At 41.1% G+C, this 26,113-nt stretch overlaps 1 protein-coding gene across 2 annotated transcripts in view; it reads left to right on the forward strand.

Annotated features, from left to right (window-relative positions):
• nhsl2 (NHS-like 2) overlaps positions 1–26,113 on the forward strand; it is a 248,586-nt gene that overhangs the window by 190,879 nt on the left and 31,594 nt on the right. For both annotated transcript variants that reach the window (XM_041779677.1, XM_041779678.1), the window contains exons 3-4: positions 14,339–14,481; positions 21,996–22,239. In XM_041779677.1, coding sequence (XP_041635611.1) covers positions 14,339–14,481; positions 21,996–22,239 — 387 coding nt within the window. The remainder of the gene's footprint in view (positions 1–14,338; positions 14,482–21,995; positions 22,240–26,113) is intronic.

A 26,113-nucleotide genomic window follows, 5' to 3' on the forward strand; every position in this document is an offset into this window, starting at 1 on the left:
AAATTGGCTCATGAACAGAGAGCTGAAACGAGTCCTTGTTGTCGTTCTGATCCAGCCTGCAGCAGTGCCTTTGACAGTGAGGGGAGCCTTTTTAAGAGGATTTATACATTGTTTGAACTGTTATAACCAAGTGACCTTTATAATATGCTAGTCTGTTTGGTTTGAACCTCAAAATATTGCCTTTTCCCTCTCCTGGAAGCAAGACAGTTCAGCTGAACTATCACTCTCGTTCCCTTTTCTCATCTCTTCTTCTGTAGTTCTTATTTTGAGCGACATCCCACAGAATCAGGCGAGACAAACTAGTCTGTCTTCTTTCTTTTGCTGTAGGGTCTTTTGAGAAGTTTTTCAAATACAAGTCAGAGTGTGGCACTCTCAAATATGATGATCCTGGGACATTTGCATTCAAGCCAAGCTGCCAAAATCGTCAATGAAGCTCACAAATGATCAAACAGCGAGCTCAGAGATGAGGTGGCAGCAGCCTGCAGGTAGAAGGAGAGCAGTCATGATGAAAAAGTCACCTCTTTGAATCTGTTTAGAGGTTTGAAAACATAGAGCTCGATATGAAGGTAAGACCTGACAAGTTTGGTCAGGCCGACCTTGAGGAAAGCACACGGTGAAGTTGAGCAGTGACATTTCCTCAGATTGTTTTGTCAAGTGTAAAAAGTCTTCAGGATCACTTCCCTTTAGGTTTAATAGAAATTACATTGAAGTTCATGAGGTGAATCATGCTGGATTTATTGATCAGGACAATTTTTATTGAACATTTTCACATTGTATGAGGCTTCAGTAATATGCCTTATTGTTTAGACTATTTGCACTATTGAACCTGTTGAATAGACTTAGTTTATTCAGTCTGGTAACAATGATTTTTTTTATCATATAAATCAGTGATACTCAACCTGTGGCTCTGGAGCCATATGTGGCTCTTTTGTGATGAGTTGTAGCTCTTAATTTGAAATATTATTTCCCCAGAAAACCTTAAAAAGGGAATAAAAAAGGGAAACTTTGACCTCAGAAATTAATCACATTAATCAGTTTGTTTCCCACACTTATACAGAAGGCTTTAATTGCCAAACTTAACTGTCCCATTTATCCCATTTTTACCCATTTTCATCACTTTTTTTGCCACTTTCCCAATTCGGCTACCTTTGCCATTAAATACCCCTTGTTTCCAACTTTTTTGCCAATTTTTGACACTTCTTTTTGTCACTTTTCCACAATTTTTTCCCCTTTTTGCCATTTTTCGACACTTTTTGCCCATTTAAGCTGCATTTTGCCATTAATTGCACCTTTTTTCCTATTATTTCCCAGTTTTGCTACTTCTCTTTGACAGTTTTTCCCATTTTTGCCACATTTATCCCATTTTTGCCTCTTTTCATCATTTTTTGCCACTTTCACCCGAGTGAGCTACCTTTGCCATGAAATACCTCTTTTTTCCTATTTTTTGCCCATTTTTGACACTTCTTTTTGACACTTTTCCCATTTTTTTCCTTTTTCACCTTTTTTTGACACTTTTCGCCCATTTAAGCTGCAATTTGCCATTATGTACCCCTTTTTTCCTATTTTTTTTGCCCTTTTTTGCCACATTTATCCCATTTTTGCCCCTTCCACCATTTTTTGCCACTATTTTTCACACAATTAAGCTACCTTTGCCATGAAATACCACTTTTTTATGTATTTTTGGCCCATTATTGCCACTTTTTCCCATTTTTACTTATTTTATCCCATTTTTGCCCCTTTTCACCATTTTTCAAATTTTTTTGCCCATTTAAGCATCGTTTTGCCATTAAATACTACTTGTTTGCCCTATTTAGCCACTCTAACTGCTTTATGCCCATTTTCATCACTTTTCTTTCACTTTTAGCCATGTTTGAACCATTTTTGCCACTTTTAACATATTGTTATTGCTACTTCAAGCTGTTTTTGCCACTTTTCACCACCTAGATTGTAGCTCTTGCAAAGGTATTTTCAACAATTTGGCTCTTTGGTTGAGCATGGTTGAGTAACACTGGTATAAATTAACACATGTAATGGATAAATCATTACATTTATAATCCAGTTGTCCTTACTGTTGGATACTTGTTGGATTGTTCCTTTGGAGATTTTTGTTTTGCTCTTTTGAATGATGAAGTAAAAGCATGTTGTTGACTGATGAAGGATGACTTTGTGCTACTTAGTAAGTTTACACTGCCACCTGTAGGATGCCTCAGGACACTACAGAGCTAAGTAGACTAACTAAACGCTAGAGCAGCTGATTTATCCAAACACAACATATGATTCTTATTGTTTTGTGATTATAGAACAGCAGGCAACTGGCTGACAGACCCTCACAAAGAGTACACAATATGGCGGTTTGCATTCACGTTAACATTTGAGTTGTGGTAATAAACGATCGTAATTTAATTAAAGTGGATAAAATTGATGTTGAATGTTGCGTTTACTGGTGTGGATCTTATAATTAAAGTCCTCAAAAGTCACACGAGATCCAGGCTCGCTGAAAATGCAAGGGATTCAAAGGCATCAATAGCGTCAATTGGAAAATACAACAGCTAGCTGGTCTGGAAGGCATTTTAACGATCACACTCAGAGAGAAACTGTCACGCAGCCACTGTTCTTTGCTGCTGCAGTGATTCCTTTGGTTCTTCTTCACTGCTCTAAAACGGGAGCCCGTGCATGACATGCTTTCTGGCCGTCAAGAAGAATTGATTTCCGGTTTATAGGGCTAACAGTTAGCATGGCTAACTGTGGAAGCAAAATATAAAGCTAAATCAAATGGTATTAACCTGGAAAACTACTCATAGACAGCGTTTGGGAAAGGGCAAAGCCTTTGAAAAAAACTCAGAGGGTGATGAACATTCTGTCTGTCACATCTTTACGGGCCAATCAGAGCAACAAAACACGTGACGTAGCCGCTACCGAGCTGAGCGCCTGCGCCCCTACCGAACCATGGCAACTGTAGATATGTCAGTATAAGACTTTTGTCATTTTGAAAAGAAAACAACTCACTGCTGTTCTTTGTTCTTCTTTTAACGAAGAAATGTCATCAAGTTTTGATAAAACTGGCGCTTTAGCAGCATCCACACTAATCTCTTCTGCCATAGCTGCACCGGTCTCTTGTCACTGTTCGCTTATGTCACGACTCTGCCACGCCTGAAAGTACTGCCCATCGACCAGTGAGAAACGGATGTACAGAAACAGGCGTATCCATCTGCTTTGCAAGGTTAAAACGGTATCGGATCAGTGCATAAAGTCGTGTATTTGCTGATACCAATACCTGCATTTGAAGCAGTATAGGGCACATTTCCAATACTGGTATCAATATCGGAACAGCTCTACTATAAAGACATGGGTGTATTCTGTCTACATGTGCATGCCTTGCATTACACCACTGATAATAATGGTGATTACCTACAAGTAACATGATCCATGGCATCCCAAGTAAGATTGTTCCATGTTGTCCCGTGTTTAGTAGCTTTACATGTTCCAGAAAGTAAAAACACCAAAGTCATGTCTATGCTGGTAAATAAATCTGTCATACACAAACGGAAACCTCCTGTCCTGAAAAATGAAGCCAATGCAGAAGTGCAAAAAATTGCAATACGGCGAGTGTCCACTTGAGGCTGGCTGCAGGAACCCCGGAAGTCCTGTCTGAACATTGGTTAAAAAGCTGTTCATTTCACAAGAAGTGAGCTGGTGCTCGTTAGCTACTGTCTTCATGTGGTCTCAGAGTGCTGGGGGTGATTCTTTTTGTACCACAGTTGTTTTGATTATTTGAGGAAAAAGCTCACTGCCCACTGATTGGCGCGTCTCAATTGATTGACAGATAGCTTGACAGGCAGAAGCTACGTTTCTGTCAACCAGAATGCTAGCTAGCTAGCTGGTAGGAAGTCAAGCTCGGGGGCCGGGCTGTAAGGTTGATCCAAATTTCTGTTGAGACAGCGATTTCAATATGGAAGCCGCCATGGATTGGCTTCAAAAGCAGTTTGTGTCCAACTATTGTAAGCAGACAGCTGTCACACAGGGTTTGTCCAATTCTTTCTACAGTCTATGGTCATACACAGAAATTTGTCTCCCCTGTCTTGGTCTTTGGGCTGGTTTATAAGATTGAAACATGAAATTTTTGTGCAAAATTAGGGAATTTCACTGCACCGTTGGTCATCATACCTCTGGGGCTTCTCACAATCCCAGCTTTACCTCTCTCTGGTTGTATACAAATGCATGTTATCTATGAGGTGGAGGTGTTTCAGGATGGTGCAGTTGCACTCAGAGACCTTTGGTGGGCGCCAAACACACCAAACCAAATTCCTATGTAATGTTGCTTTAATGGATTGGAGGTTGAAATAACAATGGAGATTAAAGACAGTAGAACTTCGATATGATGTGTTTTCAAGGACAAAAGCCAAACAAACAGGATCGTGCTGACAGTATTAAACATGATGTGATGAAACAGAAGGAAAAACAAACTATTGCATCCTCAGGGAATGACACGAAGATGCAAACAAAAAGATATCTGCAGCTTCTTAACCTTGAAAGATCTGAGTGAAAAATTATGTCTTTTTATAAAAACATCATGTTGTCATCTGCAAAAATGACTAATAAGAAATCTAACCAAACTGTCTCTGCAAAGCCTCATAATTGGATCAGATCCCTCCTTGCGGTTTCTAATGACCAACATAAACTAGGCCGCTAACCGCCAACTCTGTCCTTCTAGGTCACAACCACATTCTTACAAACACCAACCTCCTTTTCCCAGTAATGGATTGATCAATTGTGCATGTGAAATCACAAGGACAAAGACATGTGGGTGCACTCGAACACGCACATTTATGCATCCGAGGCGGCGTTCACGTAATGTACACAGACAAACAAGCGCTGTGTGAGCGCTGAAAGAGGGGTATTGTTAACTTCCGTCTCCCCCCTCTGTCGTCTTCATGGAAGGGAGAAAGGGTGACCCAAATTTGACACGACTGGGGCGCATATTGTCAAGGACGGGCGAGTTTATCTCTGAATGGGTGCACTGTACAAACACAAACACAGAGATGCACATTACTGATGAGACTTTGGGGGAAATTTAGACTTTTTTTTGCACATTTGAACAGATTTTTAGCTCTACTTATGGATTTGCACTCCCAGCTCATGCACACAAACACCTAACTGAGTGACGGACATGCACACCTACGCACAAACACTCACAATAAACAGGTTAGTGATGCATGAGTGCTCGGCTAGCTTGTCTGGACAGAGGAAGGGGGTGGGGTGAGTCGTGCTCAACCACTCTGTGTGTGTTCATATGCGAGTGTGTGCCCATTAGTGGGAGTGACCGGCATACCTTTACACCCCGCACACCAATAGCCTCCCCCCTCCTCCCCGGTTTTCCCAGCCTGCAGTCATGTATCAGAGCTGCACTCAGCAGCAGAGCCGGCTGTTATCTGAAGCGTGGATCTACAACTGTTTACCTTCCCTCTTCCTTCTGCTTTAGTGCGCTGCTTAAAGGACTCACTGAGCACATCTGCAGCCTGTGTGGGGTTTCCAAACTTTTTACGTCAGCTGGAGTGCTTTTAATTTGCTTTATGAGGATTATTCTGCAAGCAGCTGAGTAAAAATCCAGGCACTGGTGGAGGAAGTTTCCTGATCTTTAATGTGAGTAAAGTAAGTTTTTCCTCAGGAAGAGTTTGGCATCGTTAGAAAATTAACCTGTACTTTGAAACTGAAAGGAGCCAAAATGTGTCAGGGGAGCTTTTGTTAGTCCTGCCTCATTATTTTATCTTTGAAGATCACAACCACACTGGTGCATGCACTGTGAGCTTCTCTGTCATTTAACTCCAAGAAAATTTGCAAATATTAACCCAATTTTTTGTCATGTTTCTGAATGTAATGAATTTGTCTTTCTTTTTTACAGGCATTGCATCATTTTGCATTGCAGTGCACTTATTTTCATTGAATGGCTTCTTAGAACGACACCACATCAGCAGCTTTTTAAAAAAATTGACGATTTTACCTGACGTTTTCATAAACATACAAACAGTGTTTTAGGTCCCTAAAAAATGCACCTTTTGAAAACTCCTTAAAGAGTGAAAGTAGTTGAAAATCTGTCAGAGAGAATCCTGCTGATTTTTCAGTTTGATGTCAGCGGTGTGCAGCATTAACACTTAGGCTAGTCATTGTCAAACTTGTGCTGTTGTTAACTGGATTTCTGACATACTGACACATACACTGATGGACAGACACCTGATCAGACCACAGAGGTCACTGCTGCTTCATACAAAACTTTAATGACCCCGCTGCCGATGCTTGTGGCTTTGGTGTCTGTACTTCACATCTATCAGTGTCTGTTCTTCACAACTATCAGTGTCTGTTCTTCACAAATATCAGCTTCTGTATTTCACATCTTTTAGCGTCTGTACTTCACATCTTTTAGAGTCTCTTCTTCACAACTATCAGCGTCTGTATTTCACAACTATCAGTGTCTGTACTTCAGAACTATCAGTGTCTGTTCTTCATAACTCTCAGCATCTGTATATAGGCAGAATGCAAACTCTAATTCAGAAATATTGTCACAGGAAAAAAACAAAATGGACTTCTTTTATTGGGTATGATTTTTGCTCCTCCAAATATGGATCATCTTTTTAATGGCTTTGGTGTACCGCATTGTTAGTGCAATAGTAATGATAATGGTAAATTAAAAAAAATCACGGATAGCCTGGCTGGCGCACATCCTACTATAAACTGATCTCTTTTTGTGAATCCCTGAAACAGAATAGCACATTTTGGAAAACATACTCTAAATCTGCATTAATTAATTAATTACATCTTGTACTCTCCTGTACCAGCACAAATTCACATTTTTAAGGCCTTGATAAAACAACCAGCATGCTATGTGTTAATTAGGGAGCTGCAGGGGTGCTGGTGGGCGTATTTTCCCCGTTTCCCTCTCGTTCCAGTCTAAACTAATTCCCCTGCTGGCTCTAACTCTGTTACTGAACACACAGACATGAGGCTGGTATTAGTCTTCTCGTCTCAGTTGGCAGGGAAATTAATAAGATTCCCCAAAATGTTGAACTACTTTTTTAAATATAGAAGGAGCTTAAAAGACGGCTTCGCTGTTGGATATTCAGCAGCCACATGGCAACACGAGCGTCTCCTTCTTCATGTTTCTGATCTTTGGGTCTTTTGTTGAACATTAATGAAGGTAAACAGACAAAACTGTAAGAATCAAGAACACCTTAACACTTTTTTGATATAAACGTCCAACTCAGAAGTGACTCTGCCAGCATGCTGGTGTTATTTTCTTTGATTCCTCCTCCTCTTCTCCTTTTCTACACCCACTTTCTCTTCTTTTTGGTCCCATCTGAACAGTTCTTCCTTGTCCGTCCTTCCTGTAGCTCCATAGTTCTTCTCCTTCTCCGCCTACATCTTCTGCAGTTGTGTCTCTTTTTTCTTAACTTCCTAATCATCTCTGCGTCCTCAGACCGGGAACATCCTTCTTGTTTTTTCATCTCTTATTAATCTGCACTTTCTCTCCTCAGTTCTTCCTCTCTGCAGTTTATCCTCTTTTGACCTTCTTCAGGGTCTTTCATGTCACTTTTTCTTTTGTTTCAGTTCCTCCCATATTTCATGCTTCCTCTTAATTCCCTTCCCTCTAAACTTCTTTGATTAATCCTCTCTTCTCCACCTGCTCTGTCATGAATTGCCATTGCATCTTGGTCCCAAACTCCGACCATCTCCTCTTCTTCTGTCTCTACCTCACTTCCTTTCCTCCTCTTTCTCATACTTCATTGTGCTTCGCCTCTCCTCGGACTCTTGCTGACTCTTCACTTCTCCTTATATTTTACTAACAGGCTGAACCAGCTGTTTCTGCATGCAGCAGTCAGGCACTTTCTAATCTATTATTTTTAATGCTGCAAAATGGACAGAACTCTACCCAGAGTACCCAGGGTGTAATAGAGCTATGAATATAAAACGCCACAAATGTGCTCCCTTATAGACGAGAAAGGTCTAATATCTGCAGGAGGAGTTGTCCAAAACACTCAGCAGACAATTTCTTGTTCATGGAGAAAAGTTTAATACAGCCATGATTCCAAAAAAGGTGGGACACTGTGTAAATGTAAATAGAAACAGAACACAGTGATTGTTCAAATCTCATAAGCCCATATTCTATTATTCTAGCATCCCTCTTCTTTTAACAGCAGTCTGTAAACATCTGGGAAGTGAGGAGACTAGTTGCTGGAGTTTTGGGAGAGGAATGTTGTCCCATCCTGGTCTGATGTCGGATTCTAGCTGCTCAAATGTTTTCTTTTAGTGGACTGCATTTGGGCCCGTTCACCCCTGGGCTATTCTTCTGTGAAGCCATGATGTTGTGATGGATGCTGCATGTGGTTTAGAAATGTCTTGCTGAAATAAGCAAGGCCTTCCATGAAAGAAACATTGTCTGGATGGGAGCATATGTTGCTCTAAAACCTCTATCTACCTTTCAGCATTGATAGTGCTTTTCAACCTCTACCTACACATAAAAACATATCCATGAGTTTTCAGCTTTACAACCGTCATTGCCCTCATGCTGACGTGTCTATTTTGTTGTAAAAACAAATCCACTAGAGGTTGACGTCTCTCATCAAGCTATTTTGATGCTGCTCTATTCGTCCTGTAGAGCAGTGGTTCTCAACCTTTTTAGCCCAAGACCCCAAAAATAAAGGTGCCAGAGACCGGGGACCCCCACTGTACCTGAAGGTGGTTGAACACAGCCATGCACATTCAAGAATAGTCATGTGGAGACAAGGCTGCACATAAAGGGGGATAAAGGGGAGAGCTTTCTGGGGGCGAGCCAAACTGGGGGCCCATGGAGTCGGCAAAATCATAGTTCATTGTAAAGTTAAACTGTGATATCCATATTTTATATTTAACCTGAAGAATAACCACTCTCATCAAAGTAGCAAATATCTTTTTTGTGCTGTAGTATATAGCCATCTTAAAAAATGTAAATCCCTTTTCTTAAAAAAGGGTTTTAAAAATTGGTTAGAAAATGTTTAAAATTGACAAAAAAAATGGGTTTAGAGTGGTAAAATGTGTTAAAATTGGCAAAAATTGTTGGGGAAAAAGTGATGAAAATGGGTTCATATTTGGCAAGATTGGTGTTAAGTAGCAAAAGTGGGTAAAAAAAGATACAAGAATTGATCCAAATTGTGCTGAAATTGATGAAAAGTGGCAAACACTTGTAACAAAACTGGGTGGCAGAAAATCATTTCAAAAGTATTCAGAGTTTTTTTAAGGTGTCTGGCGACCCCCTCGAAGTGTCTCGTGACTCCCAGTAAAGAAAGAATGAACCTCACAAATTTTTTATTTATATTATCTTAGAAAACTCTATGCAAATTATTTAAATGTTTCTTCTTTGTTGTTTTTGCTACTCTAGGTTGAACTGTTGCCTGCATTGCTCAATGCTGCCCCACAATTGTTGGTGGTATTGCAACGTTTGATACGTAAATTTTGAGAGAAAAAATTGAACAAAATGAACGCAGAGTACGGACAGAAAGGTCAGGCTGTATCTGTATGCGGTTCAAACGTCACAATATGGGCAGTCCCTCTCCCCTAAGTCCATAGGACATGGCATCCATGGTTTCCTAAATGAATTTCAAATATTTTTTAATGAGACCACAGAACAGTTGTCCATTTTGCCTCAGTCCATTTTAGCTTTGGCTCAGGGAAGATGGATGTGTCTCTGGATTATGTTTACCTTTGGCTTCTTCTTTGAGTTTTTATTGACTCAATCTGGACTAAAGCATTTAAGAAAATGACAAAAAGTGACTCAAGCTAAGAGCCATTCTACTCTTCATTGTGAAACATACATTTTTAATGGGAGACAGGTCTGGACTGCATGCAATCTAGTCCCACACATTTTTATTGTGAAGCCATGCTGCTGTAAGTTGTTGTGGCTTGGCATTGTCTCGCTGAGATAAGCAGGGACTATCTGGGTGGAAGTATGTTGCTCCACATCTCTCAGTATTAATGTTGCCTTCACAGATGTGCAAGTGACCCATGCCGTTGGCACTAATACACCCCACACATCACAGATTCCTGCTTTTGATCTTTGTGCTGATAATCTAATTAGATGATTCTCGCACCGAGTAGAGGCTTCAGTCTAGCCACTCTGATCAGTGAAGGGCTGCAGTGATGGTTGTTTTTCTGGAACTTTGTCCCAACTCTGGAGGTCAGTCTTAGTGACCATCAGGCCCTCTCTTACTACGGCTTTTCTCCCTCCCCCAGATCTGTGCCTTACAACAATCCTTTCTGCTCTGATGTGCATTGTCAGCTGTGAAGCCTTCTATAGAGAGGTGCAGCATCACGACAAAAGTGAAAGGTCTGAATACACTGTGTATGCATTGCAGGTACAGTGCGAGCTAACATGAGTCATGTTGTAGCAGTGCTACACACTGTTGATTCTCCATGATGCTCATTTGAATTAATGCAAAGATTTTGTTTGCACAGCAGCATTAGCTCCAATCTGATGAATCTGGTCAGGGTCTGCACAGAAAAGCTAACCTGGGGCTAAAGATGCCAGGCTTCTAATCTTATTTGCATGCAAGCTCCCAGTAAAACACAAAACTATTTAATAATTCAATATTGGAAAAATGCCAATAAAGATGATAAAGTGTAAGGAATTGGCAGCCAAATAAGGTGAGCTTGTTTCTTTCCTGCCCCTGATCTTCTTGTTTTAACTCAGTTTCTATTTTCCACCTAGAGAATAACTCTCAAAATGTGCAGATAAATTGTTTTAATTGTTTTACCTTGGCTTAGAAAACAGATCCAGCCTTATTTGTGTAATCCTGCCCTTGTGGAAACCTCTTTGCTCCAGTTTTTCATTATCTTGGCTAAAATTCTCAGCAAAACAACCGTTTTCATTCTTAGTGTCATAGAACTCTTTAAACTTGACTATAATACCTCAAAACAGCACTTACAATTAATGCATGCTTTACTACTCCATCTATAATCAAGGTTGTTAAAGTTTGGCCACAGGCAGTCTTATGTGCGTTTCCTCTGAAGTTTATAGGCATAATCACTCTCCGGTAGACGTTTTCCTGCTGCTGGCACTTCTTCAGTCGAGCAGAGGGATCTTGCGTCAATGGCGATGATCCCAAATGCCATTAAAAAGCAGCACAAAACTGTGTGGGCGAGCAGACCGCCTGCCCTCGTATAAAAACACATCATTATCTTTTTGTATTTTGTGCTGCTGCTGTATATTAATTTCTATTCATGCCTCTCGAACACTCCCACGTCGCCTTTCGCTCGCTTAACTCTGACACCTGCCAAACTTTCTGTAAACATTTCTGAATGTCTTTACCAGGCTGCAGCGGAGGCTATCACAGCGCTCGGAGTGTTAAAGCAGATGTAATGACCCAGTCAGTGGAGCGCATTACCATATGCATACTACAGGAAGTCCAGTCGGCACTGGAATGAGCCAAGAAGGACTTGTTCAACCAGAGAGGCTGAGACACTACAGTGAATTTTGAAGATTAAGTTTTTTGGCTTTCTAGCTGAAGCCATTGTTTTTTTAGAACCTGAAGTGATAACACTGGCAGGGTAAAGTTGTAATGAAGGGTTCGCCATGTATAGTTATCACAGTTGTGGAACCAAGCAGCCTAAGCATTAAGCTATCCTGCTCGTTAACAAGTTAATTAGCAAACTAGCTAGTGGGATATGGTTGTGGGCACCAATGTAGTGTTAAACAATGAGTTGACATTTACAGATTGTCACCAACAAGACTAGCTTTAAGCAGTTGAGACTGTCAGGAAAGGCAGAACCCTAAAATTCTCCAAATGAAAGTTAATTTTTGGATTATTGTAACTGTCTTTTTATTGGTGCTGATCAGTCATCTTTGTCATTTACAGCTGGTTGCTATAGTTATGAGAGAAACTACAACATAGTGATGAAGTGCATCAATTTGTTGTAGCTTCTCTTATGTTTAAGGGTTGTTGAAGTTGGGTCTCTAGACTTAACCTGTCATGCTAGACTGTCATTAACCCATTGCATGGATATATGTCATATCCACCTGGAAAACTCCCATACAGAGTGTTTGAGAAGGGCAAGACTTTAAAGAAAAAGAGGAAAAAAATTAGGTACTAGGCATACACATCTCTGTTAGTAACCTGAGCTCAACAGTAAGATGCTGTTGTAGATCATGAATAGTGGAGCTTGTTGTTGGATAAAACTCATGCAAGTCCGGAGAAAAGCAAAGACGTTTTTAAGTTCGTTGCTCTGTTCAAAAAGAAAATGTGGTTTAGTTCTGATAAAACTGCTGCTATGCTATAGGTACATCAGAGCTGCACCGACCACAGCCATGCTATCTATTTTCAGTGCAACTAAACCTCGCTTGTAGCCGCTGCCTTGTTCTTCACAAATGATGCTAATTAGTGAAAGTATTCAGCCCCTTCAATGTTTTACTCGTTTATTGATTTTCTAACTTTGTCACAGTCAATTTAATTTGGATAAGTGTTTTTGTTTTTGTAATTTTTTACATATATCTGAAATTATTTTTACAATAAATATTCATATAATTTGGCATTTCTGGCAAAAAAAAAAAAAAATACTTAAAGAAACCTGCTGTGATGATAAAATAAAAACAGATTTCTATGAAGTAATGCCAACCAAACCAAAATATTTCAGCCTAAATAAATAAGTCACTCCATACAGACCCAATTCAACAGGAGTCCAGCCAATTGGTCCTTGTCGTCTCATAATTAGTGAAAAGGAGAATCTCCTGAGTGCAGTGTATGTGTCTCAAGTAATTGTGTCTGGAAAGTCCAGTCACTGGTTAGTCAGTATTCCTGGCTACCATTACACCACAAAGACAAAAGAACACCCCAAAGAGAAAAGGTTATTGAAAAGTGTAAGTCAGGGGATGGATGCAAAACAATCCAAGGCACTGAACAGCTCCTGGAGCTCAGTTACATCCATCATCATGAAATGGAAGGAATATGGCACATCTGCCAAGATCAGGCTGTCCTAACGAACCAAGTGCAAGAAGGAGACTAGTGAGAGAGGCCACCAAGACACCTATGACTGCTCTAAAGTTTCAAGCTTTAGCAGCTGAGATGGGGAGAGACTCTGCAGACAACAAATGTTGCATGGGTTCTTCACCAGTCAGAGCTTTAAGGGAGAGTGGCAAAGCGAAAGCCACTTATTAAATCTGGACCAGAGTTCACCAAAAGGCATATGGGAGACTCCATGGTCAAGGGGAAGAAAGCTCTTCGGTCTGTTGGGACCAAAACAATGCTTTTTTGGCCATCAGACAAGACGCCAAACACTTCACATCATCACAAACACACCATCCCCACTGTGAAGCACAGTGGTGGCAGCATCATGCTGTGGGGATGCTTCTCAGCAGCCGGCCCTGGAAGGATTGCAAAGGTAGAGGGTAAAATGAATGCAGCAAATATGGGGCTCTTCATACCCATCTCTGTGCAACCCGGCAGGGCTTGAGCAGGTTTGCAAAAAAGAATGGAGGAAAAGTCCAGTGTCCAGATCTGCAAAACTCCTTGAGACCTATGTACAGACTCAGAGCTGTGGTTGCAAAGGTGCATCTACTAAATACTGACTTGGAGGGGGTGAATATTTATGCAGTCGCTTAGTTTACATTACATTTTTCTTTTTAATTGACAGTACTTTGGACAAATCTGTTTTCACGTTTACTTTTTGGTCAAAAAAGCCCAATTATATTGACCATGGTTGATTCATAAAATCAGTGAAAGGGTAAAACATTCAAGGGGGTATATACTTTTTTTTAAGGCGCTGTATGTAGGAGTAGTAAAAGATGGCTCTCAAAAGTGCTGTTGAACCAGGGATGAGTGGAGACTGGGGAGTGGGTCTGTGGTGTGTTTTGGGGTAAGGGATTGGCTGTGGGGTTGTGAGGGGGATTGTGTGTGCATGTGTGTAAGAAAGAAGGGGGTGGGGTTGAGGGTTAGGAATCTGTTTACAATGGCCAGAGGGAGAGTCGTCTGAGCGGCCAGAAAAGAGGGAAGAAACAGGCAGATATCGAGAGAAAAGTCCAGAAACAAAAGAGGAAGAATGACAACAAAGACGGGATTTGAAGGAGGCTAGGAGAGAAGGAAGTCATGAGAGGACTAAGGCCAAATCTACGGAGTCCTTTAAGGTTCCGGTGCAGAAGTTGCAGCAGGAGTCACAGGAGGGAAACTGCAGGCTGATGCAAAGCAGCAGGCGTACCAGATCTGTGCTCCCAGCCATGCAAATAGGATCTCTGGTGTGCATGTGTGATTGTGCGTGCAAGCTGCACAAATTTGATGCTAACTTAAAGGCTCATTCTGTGTTTTTTTTCTTTGTGTGCATGCAGACTTTGAGGAGCAGTTGTACGACACCAAGCTGACCGGTCAGACGTTCCGGCATCCGTCGTCGCAGAGCTCCGACGACACATCAACCTCGCTCAGCCGCTCGCCCATCTCCCTCAACAACAAGAGGCCTGACTTCATCTTCCTGGTAAACACACTACACAAATACACACAAATATGCACACGAGCCGAAGTCTCCTTCACGCCAAATGCCACCTCTTTGGTAAACAAACACAAAAATGTCTGATTTTCTCCTATTATTTGAGTTTTTTTCCACCTTTCTTATTTCATCATACTCACCCTTTAACACATCCTGTAGTCTGTAAACAATCACTGCTGACTTTTCTCTTCAGCCAAACACTCACACATACACTCTCAGACTCCTAAGCCATGTCCACCTCACTTATCCTTCTCACTTTTCTCCCTCAACACCAGAGAACGGATGTCACATCAGTGCCAGACTCAGGCTAACACTGCTCCCTCTGCACACTCTGAACCCATTCCCCCTCCTACATTCTTAGTCATTCTACTCTACAGTTGCCGTCTTAACTTATTCAACATTTTCTTTCTTTTCTTGGCCGAGAGATCCAGACAGAAGACATTCACAGCATGTTATCCACCTCAGTTTCTTACTTTAGGGTTTATTGATAGTGTCTGCTGCAATTTGATGTGTTTTCCAGCCAGTAGAAGTCTCTTTATTTAGCTGTTACTCTGTAACTAGTGTAGCCATCCTTCCCCATTAGAAGATACACTATAGACAGAAGTACTCAGCCAATAGCCAAGATGACAGTTTTCACAAGATTCTGGAGTATTTCTGTGGGGATTTGTGTCCATTCATTCTGTAGAGCATTTATGAAGTCAGGCACTGATGCTGGATGAGAAGATCTGGCTTGCAATTTCCATTCCAGTTCATCCCGAAGGTGCTCAGTGAGGTGAGGTCAGGGCTCCTCGCGGGCCACTCAAGTCCTTCCACACCAAACTCATTATACCATGTCTTTATAGTCCTTGCTTTGTGCACAGGGGTACAGTCTGCTGGAACAGAAAAGGGCCTTCCCAAAACTGTTGAAACAAAGTTGGAAGCATAGCAATGCCCAAAATGTTTTTGTATGCCGAAGCATTAAGATTGGCCTTCACTGAAGATAAGGGGCCTAAACCAAACCCTGAAAAACAGCCTTATATCATTGTCTCTCCTCCTCCTTGAACAGGTAATGTTTCCTGGCATCCAGCTCTTGGTATTGGACTTGGTGATGTGAGGCTTGCATGCAGCTGCTCGGCCATAAGAAACCCATTCATGAAGTCCCCACCCCACAGTCTTTGTGCTTACATTAACGCCAGTGAAAGTTCAGAACTCTTTAGATATGGAATCAGCATTGGTTACTTTTGTGGACTACCTATTTTCGCAGTTTTTTAGCCCATTCTGTGATTTTATGTGGTCTTCCACTTCATGGCTGAGTTGCTGTTGTTCCCAAACGCTTCCACTTTCTAATAATCACTCTAATTATCACTGACAGTTGACTATAGAATATCCAACAGGGATGAAATTTCATAAATATTCTTGTAGTGCAAAGATGACAAACATCACAGTACCACACTTGAAGTCACTGAGCTCTTCAAAACGACCCATTTATCATCAAAAATGTTTGAGACTACATGACTATGTGTTTGGTTTTCTATACCTGTGGCAACCGGTCTGGTTGAAACACCTGGATTCAATAATGACCAGGTGGGACTAAATACTTTTGTCCATATATTATAAGTTCCCATGCATGATAGATTCAGCAAAATGGTTCATACTTGGTTCTCAACTGGTTGGTAGGAACTGAAAAGTGAGTTGCAAAGACATTGCAGTGGTTTGCAAATGTGTGCCTGGAAAAAGCGTGGCAAAAAAGTATACAGTGGGCTTTTTTTCTGAATGAAATGACTCCATGTCTTTGTTTTGTCACATTTTCTGTTCCATCTTAGGTCCAAACCGCCTCTTGTCTTATACAGTAAATACTGGTTATGATTGACGTCACTGCTGAAAGCCATGCATGGTACTTCACTTAATACTCTTTGCAACCATCAGCCACATTCAATGGGTTTTCATTCATAAATGGCGTGTTTTGTGTCATGCAAAAGCAATCAGACTTAAGTCCAGACTTCGATGAGGCCACTTAAAAAAATCATTTTGTTTATTTAAGCCATTCAGAGGTGGACTTTGTGGTGTGTTTTGGATCATTGTCCTGCCCCATGACCAAAGTATGCTGAAGCCCAAGGTCCTAATCTTATGGGTGGATATTCCCCTTCAGAATTTTCTGGTAGAGAGCAGAATTCAGAGATCCATCTATTATAGAAAGTGGTCCAGGTCCTGAAGCAGCAAAGCAGTCCCAGACCATCACACTTCATGTTTGACTATTGTACTTTTTCTCCAGACTAACAGGACGCACAGCTACCAAAAAGTCCAACTTCTGTCTCACGAGTCCACAGAATATTTTCCAAAAGTCTTGGGAATCATCAGGATGTTCTTAGTCAAATGTGAGACAAGCCTTTGTGTTCTTTTTGGTTGGCAGTGGTTTTGGCCTTAGAACTCTCCCATTTTTGCCCAGTCTCTTCCTTACTGTTGAATCATGAACACTGACCTTAACTGAGTCACGTGAGGCCTGTGGGTCTTTAGTGTTCTGGGTTCTTTTGTGACCTCCTGTATGGGTGGTCAATGGTGCTTTTGGGGTAATTTTGGTAGTCCAGCTACTCCTGGGAAGGTTCACCACTGTTCCAAGTTTTCTCTTTTTGTGGGTAATGGCTCTCACCATGGTTCTCTGGAGTTCCAAAGACATAAAAATGAATTTGTAATGCTTTCCAGACTCAGTGATGTCAGTGAATTTGTTTCTTATCTGTTCTTAAATTCCTGTAGATGGCGCCATGATGCGTTGCTTTTTTTAGATCTTGTAGCCTACTCCACTTTGTCGGACAGGTTCTATTTAAGGGATTTCTGGATTCAGCAGGTCTGGCAGTAATCAGACCTGGGTGTAGCTAGTGAAGCTGAGCTCAGCTTTCCAAAATATATTGGTTAATCACAGTTAATTCATGATCAAAGCTGCATCTCTTTTTTTGTTTGGCTATCTTTGTTTTATATTTTATTTTTTAAATATATTTTGGTTTTTTTTTATGTCTTTATTAACAGAACAGGACAGTGGATAGTGTTGGAAACAGGGATGAGATGTTGGGGGGTGACATACAAGAAGCAACCAGAGGCCAGACTTGAACGTAGGCCACCCACATGCATGTGGCGTGCCTTAAACCACTCGGCCATCTGCGCCCCCAAACTGGTTTAATTATTTGAAACATTTAAATTTGACAAATATGCAAAGAAATAAGGAAATAGAGCTGGGGAATAATGCTGTTTTACATTTCATCAAGTTTTTTGCAAACATCTACTTCTGACATTTGAAACTTTCTTAACTTTCATTCTGCAAAATGTGCACTACACTGATTACCATGGGGGATTTGCAGATCAGCCTGTGTGTCCCTGTTTCCTATGTGCCCTTTTGAGGGCCAGACAGAGCAGGTTGTGTGAGGAATTAGGTTTTTTAAATAACTTTCAATACATTTAATTTTCCTCTTTGTTGACGACTCAGTTTCTGCTTGGTGACTCTGCTCATTATGTTATTGAGAGAGTAAATTATTCATCTTCGACAGTAGTTAACAAATTACTATTTCACTGTCACTGATATTGTTTCAGCTAACATTTGTGTTGTGACAAAATGCCTCATTGCTTTTGTTAGCTGAGCTGAATGATCCAGAATCTATTGTGCAGAACGTCCCACCCTCTCCTTTGGATTTGTCAGAATTACTCATCATCCTTTTCACACGCTCAGCAGGTCTCCATAAATAAATGCCAAACCATTTATTGTCTCCAAGATGGAAATATCACTCATACTTGAAATAGAAAATTACATAAGTGCTGATTATAAGTCAGCTCAGGCTCTTTCAGACACAACGAGGTGATTTTAGAATAAAGATCGGCTGTAAAGATGAATTTTAAAGACTGAGTCTTCTATCTAAAAGGGTGAAACTGACTCTGCAGCGTCTCTGTCTCCATTCTCCTCCGTTGCTGCTAATTGTTCTCAGGTTATTTCCCAGAACTGTGCCATTATGGCAGCTTGATGGACTCCTGCAGTGATTTTACTGCAAGATGGCTGCACATTTCCTGCGTATCGTCACACTGTTCCCTTCAGCGAGCTGTTAAAGAGCCCGGTTAAGTTAATACCCCTCTGTCTGTTTGGGATAATTTCAATTAGACTTTGGCAGATTCTCACAGGACGACCCGGGTTTAACTTTAACAGAACATACCAGTCTTTCTCAAATAGGTTTCATCAGGGAGGAGAGCTTCTTCCCTGCATTGCAGTAGCCTCAGAGCAGATTGGGTTTCAACAACTTGACTTTCTGGCTGCAACGGTTGATACTTTGGATTTAATGCCAAGCAGCTGATAGATACCATTCGCCTCCCAGCTGGGATTACAACTTCTGTTGACACCAGGATCCAAACTATTGATGTACCTGCTCCTTGTCTGCATCCGTCCCTGCAGGCTATCAGATCCGAGCCAATATTTTTGCCCCTTTCTCTTCTTCCACTCCTCTATTGTTGTATCTGCGATGTATACAAAAGCATCACCCCCAGAGTATTGTAACTCCTCCTTTAACAAATATTTTCCTTTCTAACAACAAGATAAGAATGAGACATACGCTGTTTATCTGCCTCTTGGTCTGTCTTTTTCTCCACTTCTCACTTTTTATCTACTCTGACTCCTCTGGCTGCCATTGAAGCAGCTTAAAGAGGACAAAACTATTTATTTAGAAGGAAGCAGATGAGCAGATGACCTCAGCAGGTCTCATCGCCTCCAAGTTTTGGCTTGTATTGATTTTGCTGTAATTGAATTTAAGGTTTATTTTCGATTTTTTATGCCTCAGGGCATTGGATAGCCGGTCTGCTCACAGTATCTAAGGAAAGCCTTAACAGAACTAGCTTAAAAGCTTGGGTTAAAGCAGGGGTGTCCAAACTTTTTCAGCTGAGGGCCACATACAGAAAATTTAAAGGATGGTTGAGCCACTTTCATATATCTCTCCTTTATGATATCAAAGTCAGTCAATCCAGTCCAATTTAGGCAACGATTTTAAGTCATGAAAAGATTCACATCAGTGAATTGTTTTGTCAAAATGTTTGTTTACAGAATTAGAACAGTGGGTAATTCATACCATCTTCACAAACTATAATTTCGTTGTGTTTTCTTATTGACAGACAAGTTGCCACATTTTTTGCCACTATTAACCCATTTAAAAAAATTTGCCACTTTTAAACCTTTTTTTTTTTCACTTTTTGCCCATTTGTCTACTTATTTAAGCCACTTTCCTGTCAATTATTGCCCCTGGGAGCCACTTTTAAACCCATTTTCACTACCTCGCCAGGGTATTTTTGCTATATTTTTACCACTTTTTATACTTACTGCTCCTTTTTGCCTCTTAAACCCAATTTTTCCATTCTTTAATCCCTTTTTACCACTTTTCCTTCATGTTTTAACCCCTTTGTGTCACTCCTTTAATCTATTTTTTCAGTTTTTAAACCCTTTGTCATTACTTTTTTGCACAATTATTGCCCATTTCAACACATTTTTTTGATACTTTTTGCCCCTTTTTTTCCTCCTTTACCCATTTTTGCTACATTTTAACCTCTTTTTACCACTTTCCCTGCCATTGTTTGCCGCTTTGTGCCACTCCACAACCCATTTTGACAGCTTTCAACCATTTTCACCACTTTATCTAGCCATTTCGGCAACATTTCCGCCAATCTGAATTTTTGTAACAGATCAGATTTTAAGCCATTCTAAAACAATTTCCATTTCAAATATTTTTGGGTGGATTAACAGCTGCAGCCAAAAGATACCCTGAAAACCTTAACATCTTTTCTAAATTTAATGACCTTCTGGGGGCCAGATAGGAAGCTTTTGGGGGCCTGATATGGCCCTCGGGCCACCAGTTGATGACCAATGCTTTAGAGTTTGCTGTGGGCCCATTAAAAATGGGCCAAGGGCCGCATTTGGCCCCCAGGCCATGACATGGACACCCCTGGGTTAAAGGATGATATGTTTAAGTTGGCCCCTATTCATTAACACGTGAATATATCTATTTTTTTGGTAAGATGTTTTTTCACCAAAAGTACCGTGGTTGGAACTTTAAGCTTCTGGGACTTATTATCAAATGAAATATCTGTGTGAGTTCTTACTTATCCAAGCCATAGTCTTCCAAAGCTTGATCCAAATGGGCATCAAACTTGGTTAAGGTTCTTAAATATGTGTCATCTATGCCCCTTCAGTTTTCAAACTAACTGCCTAGTTCTGGAACATACCATCAGTATGCGAATGATCTTAGTGGTCAAATCGAGCATATAGCATTAGTTCATGCAGGACACAAAGTAGAACCATGTAATTGAGATCAGCTGATTTCACACATGCCCTCGCCAGCTGACATCCAACTGATTTGCTCTAAGCATGCTGTTGGCTAATTGCACTCATGCTGCCATATCTAAACTGCTCTAGCCTGGCCCTGCTTCTGAAAGCTGCTTTTTGCAACACTCCTCCACCCCAGCTCCTCCTCTGTCCTATATCTGACTTAATCAATGCCATTCTGTTGTTGTTGATGCCTGCTCTGCTCTGTTACTGCTTCTTTTCCTGCCTCAGGCTTTCCTCGTAGGCACAGGAAGAGCAGGAACATGTGTTGTTCCTGCTTGATGCTTTCTACACAGGCTCGTGGAATGGCAGGGGCGATCCCAGAACAGCCACATTAATTCAAATAACAGTAATGAGCGAAAAATGTACCACCACAACCACGTGTTTCCTGACAAAGTAGTCTTGACTAAACTAAGAGCTGTTGGCAGTGTCAGTGACCTAGCTACAATCAGAAATGTTCAGAACTACAGCCCCACCCCCATAGTTCTGAAGCTTTTGAGAAGTAACCCATAAAGATATCCCAGAACAGAATGCAGACACTGGTTCCTGCAGTTGAAAGGACCGAGTGCTTTAAAAGGTCCCTAGTTCCTTGGGGAAATTTCCTGTTGTCTTAAAGCAACTGGGATTCACCTCAGCGATTTCAAAATTAGGACCTGCAGGCGCTAGAGGGGCCCCAAGTGATGATAAGGGGGTGCGGCCAGGTTTACCACTGCTAGTAAAGAATGGCAAATGTTGAGAGACAACTTCCAGGTAAATGTAGCGCCTAGAGTAGTAGTAGCCTGCATTAAATTGATCCCAGATGTTACAGCTACTAAAACAACATACTATATGTTAATCTGCCAAAGGGGCTCCTGGCAGAAAAAGTTTTGGAAGCACTGGTTTACCTCAAGCTTGTGACCAGCAACAACAAAGCGCTGTTTTCACTTCTGAAACCATTGTACACAACCTGAGTCAGGTATGGCTAAAGTTAGCAACTGGCTGGTGAACACTGATTTAAACACATTGCAGCTAAAGAGCTACTTATGTCCTCCTGGGGTTGGTGGATTAGTTATCTTCTCTATGCCTGCTAGGTGTTTGAATAGATTGTTGTCAGCACATTAACACTATCCTTACAACAGGAAGTCCCTCTGAGGAAACAAATTGGACACCCCTGGTCTGACACTTCCTTTCGCTTTTCTTCCAGCCGGCGTCCAAACAGCTCTACGAAGATGAAACCACCTCCTCAGTGTTTGGGTTGAGGTCCGTGACCGACCCGTCTCCCTCCCCGTCCCCATCGCCCTGCAGCTCAGATCGCCCCCCGCTTGGTTGGAGTAGCAACAACAGCAGCAGCAGCACCGCCACATCTGCTACCACCGGACCTCCTGTCGCAGAGAAACCACGCTGGCATCTGGGAAGACGCAGCCACTTCCTACCGCTTGACATCACAGGTACGATAAAAGACATTTTAACTGAATAACAACTACTCAAATGTATTTATTTCATGAAAATATTAGAGTAGATGGAACAAAAATGTAACAGATTTTATCCATTTCCTTTGAAAACATACAACAAATTAAGACGTTGTCATGAGAAACAGCTCCATAACCTATTTTAGGGTCTTGACCCAGAAGTGGAAACCACTGATTTAGAGTGCTGCACAGTCCTTTTCATTGCAGTACGTCAAAAAGACTTTTCTTTAGTTCATTCTCCTTTCAAATGAATCACAAGACACCATGAGAAGTTCACATGAACTTCAAAAACCGACCCGTTCTTTCAGATAAAGGGCACTTTGAAAAGTGCTGATGTAAATGTGACTTATGAATCTGGCGGAGGGTTTCTCCTATCCCTTATTTTTGTGTTTTTCTCTTTGAAAAAATCCCACTGGAGGAGAAACAACAAAAATTGACAATGTGCTGCTGTTTTAGACTCATTGCCTTGCATCGTAGACAACTAAGCCTCCAGGATGTTTGCGCTGTAACTGAGTTATTGAAGTATTGCTGAGGAAAAGTCTGGACAAAGTCAGCATAGACAGAATCATATTAACAAGTTTTTGCTTTAGAAGTCTGTGGACTCCAGAATCTGAAGGGATTCATAAAAGTTTCATCGTCTGAACTCGACTGATCTGGAGCCATCAAAGCAGAAGAGTGTGCCGGGTGAATGTCAACAGAGGTGACTGGCATCTTGCCCATGAAGTGATTGGGTTTATCCAGTCAAACCTCCACTGGCATTTGGCCTGAATATATCTCGATGAAGATATTTTACATATTAATCAGCAGCTAAGGAAACAACAATAACTGGATGCAGGGACTTAAAAATGTTTTGGCGTCTTTTCATGGCAGAGTCTTTACTCGTATTTGAAGATCTGGTGGTACACTGTGTGAACTGATTGTGGTTTTCTGAAGTGTTTCTGAGCCAAGGATGTGTTATCCATCACAGAATTATGCTGGTTTTTAATGCAGTGCCACCTGGGGGATCAAAGGTCACGGTATTCGGTGTTGGTTTTCAACCTTGCTCCATACATGCAGAGATTTCTCCAGATTGTCTGAATCAGTAATGCTTTTATTGACTGTAGATGATGAAATCTCTGAAATCATTCCACTTGCACAATGAGTAACATTGCTCATAAACAGTTTTCCCCATGCCTTCCACACACAAGAGGATTTTTTGAAAAATATATATTTTTTCGATTGCAACGTTTAATCACAGATTCCACCCTTTTCTTTGTGTGGTGTAGGACGGGAGGATCAACACAGCACACCACACACAAAACAGATTCTGTTCACCGACTACCAGTCTCAGCCTGGTCTCAACTCTCAAAACGCCAAATCTCGCACACTTGAGAGTAAAGAAGCTACTCTGGTTAGCTGTTAGCTACATGCTAAATCCATTGCAATTGTCATTTCAGTCCAGCCTCCCTTGTTGGCTGGTCTGAATTCCGTTTTTCAAGTTTCTCCTCCATTTCTGACATCCATCTGACTTAATGCTTTCTGTTTACTATTGTTGTCATGGCTGTGTTTTTATTTACTTCCTCCTTCAGTCCTTCCTGATTGGCTGTTGCTCCGTTTGATGCTCGTTGGTGCTCATCTATCCTTGGCGCTCAACCTACACATCAGGGCTTTTGGGCATAAATATTGGACTTTACTTTTATATTTTTTGGGCTGCACAGAGACACAGGGGTTAGCGCTGTTGCCTCACAGCAAGAAGGTCCCTGGTCCACTTCCCGGTCAGGGCCTTTCTGCACGGAGTTTGCATGTTCTCCCTGTACACACGTGGGTTCTCTCCGGGTACTCCAGCTTCTTCCACCACTAAAAACATGCTCATTATGTTAATTGGTGACTCTAAATTGTGAATGTGAGTGTGCCTGGTTGTCTGTCTCTACATGTCAGCCCTGCGATTGACTGGTGACCAGTCCAGGGTGTACCCTGCCTCTCGCCCGGTGACAGCTGGGATAGGCTCCAGCCCCTGCGTGACCCTGAACAGGATAAGCGGTGTAGAAAATGGATGGATGGATGGGCTTTTATATTTACAATCTTGATTTAGAGCACTACCAATCAGGTCAGAGGGAGAAAAAGCCACTTGTAACACACCACAGGACAATCTGGCAAGACAATCTTAAGAACCATCTGATAATTCCAGCCTCGGCAGTGTGTGACCTGCTGTAATTGTGACTGACTAGGCCTTTTGGCAATTATGGTGAGGAATGTGCTAGGATTTTTCGGGCATGCAACAACTTTCCCAGACTTTTCACATCCCTGTCCCAACTTTTTTGGAACATGCTGCAGCCATTCAAATTCAGAATATGAGTACATAAGAAAAAAGTTACAAATAAACAACAACAACAAAAAAAGACATACATTTTTGTTAATTATACTAATGCTCTTTTGCAACTTCCTGTTATTGTCAATACATCTAGAACATTATTACTGACTTTAAGGCATAGTAGCCTAATGCCACTACCAGTACTTGGACACAGCAGTCACAGAATAGGTAACTGCTGTTGCACTTTCCATCATTTTCTGCCATTTTTAAAGGCATCTATTCAGCAATTTCTCCAAAACCAGGGAAAACAATTGATATTAGAAGGAACTATTGTTTTCGGCCTTGTTCAAAAGGTCCCATGATCAATGAAGAGTGGGAGGAGTGGTGTCGAGGGTTATTACTGGGTGTTGCTGAGGGAAGTTGTGGTACTAATTGGTTGTTTGTTGGCTGCTTTCAAGAATGACTTTGTTTTATTAGAATTTATGACCGTAATATGAAAGTCTTCCGACAAATCACCTCAAATCAAACAGATTAACTTCTGTGATGAGATCGTATTGGAAAGTAATCAGCACTTGGCATTTGCTCACGGACGTCTGACTAGAAGACACACAGTGTAATCTGCAAACAATTTCTGCAGGGGGTAATTTTAAACAAGTTCAGCTAAACTAAATCCTGTTTTTATGTCTTTGCTGTCAAAGCTTTAAAGTGGTGAAAGACTTTGTTCTGCACACTCGGCGCCTCTGGGTAAAAGAGCAGATTCATACTGTGGCGTCCTCCAGAGACTTGTTTTTTTTTTCCTTTGACAGTTGTAGAAGTGAGAAACATGGGAAATTGGACCGAAGGAATTTCAAAACAACAGTAACTTTGGGTTTCTTTTAAAGCTCTGTGTGATTTGAATTTGACTGGATGTAATCACAGCTTCATGGTAGTCGGAGAAGCAAAGAGAAACAATGACTCATGGCTTTGTTTTCAAGCTTGGCAACATTCCCAAGTCTTAATTTGGCTGCTGTTTTAGCTATATATGTGCATTTTTACTGCCAAGGACGAGAGTATGTCATAATAAAGGGCTAATCAATTTGGGAGGAAATTGGTGAATATCTCTAGAATCACCCAAAGCTTCTACATCAGACCTTTGAGTCATGACAGCATGTTTTTTTTAGAAATTTGAATAGTTAGCTTGCTATTAGATGACTTTTGTGAAGACTTGAATACGAGCTTTGTTGCCATGACAGTTTTCATGAATGTTCATCAAATCCAGCATAAGATGGGAGATCATCCACAACAGGATATATATGTCTTCTATAATAGTAGATACTTGGAGATATTTGCCTGACTTGATGAGCTAATTTTAGAAAGAGAAGCAACATCAGGGCAGGTCTGACTTTTCTGAGAACGTTGGCCCATTCAAAGAAGTCAGCAAAGCTCTGCAGGCCACTCCATGTTGCAGAAATGCCCTAATTTTTAATTGTATAATTGTTCTAATAATTTCATGGTCTTACCCTTATTCCAAGTCTTCTTTAACTTAGTACAGTTAATTTTCTAAAATGTGTAGTAATTTAGAGT

The sequence above is a fragment of the Cheilinus undulatus genome, linkage group 22, assembly GCF_018320785.1.
Source record: "Cheilinus undulatus linkage group 22, ASM1832078v1, whole genome shotgun sequence".
Taxonomy (NCBI): Eukaryota; Metazoa; Chordata; class Actinopteri; order Labriformes; family Labridae; genus Cheilinus; species Cheilinus undulatus.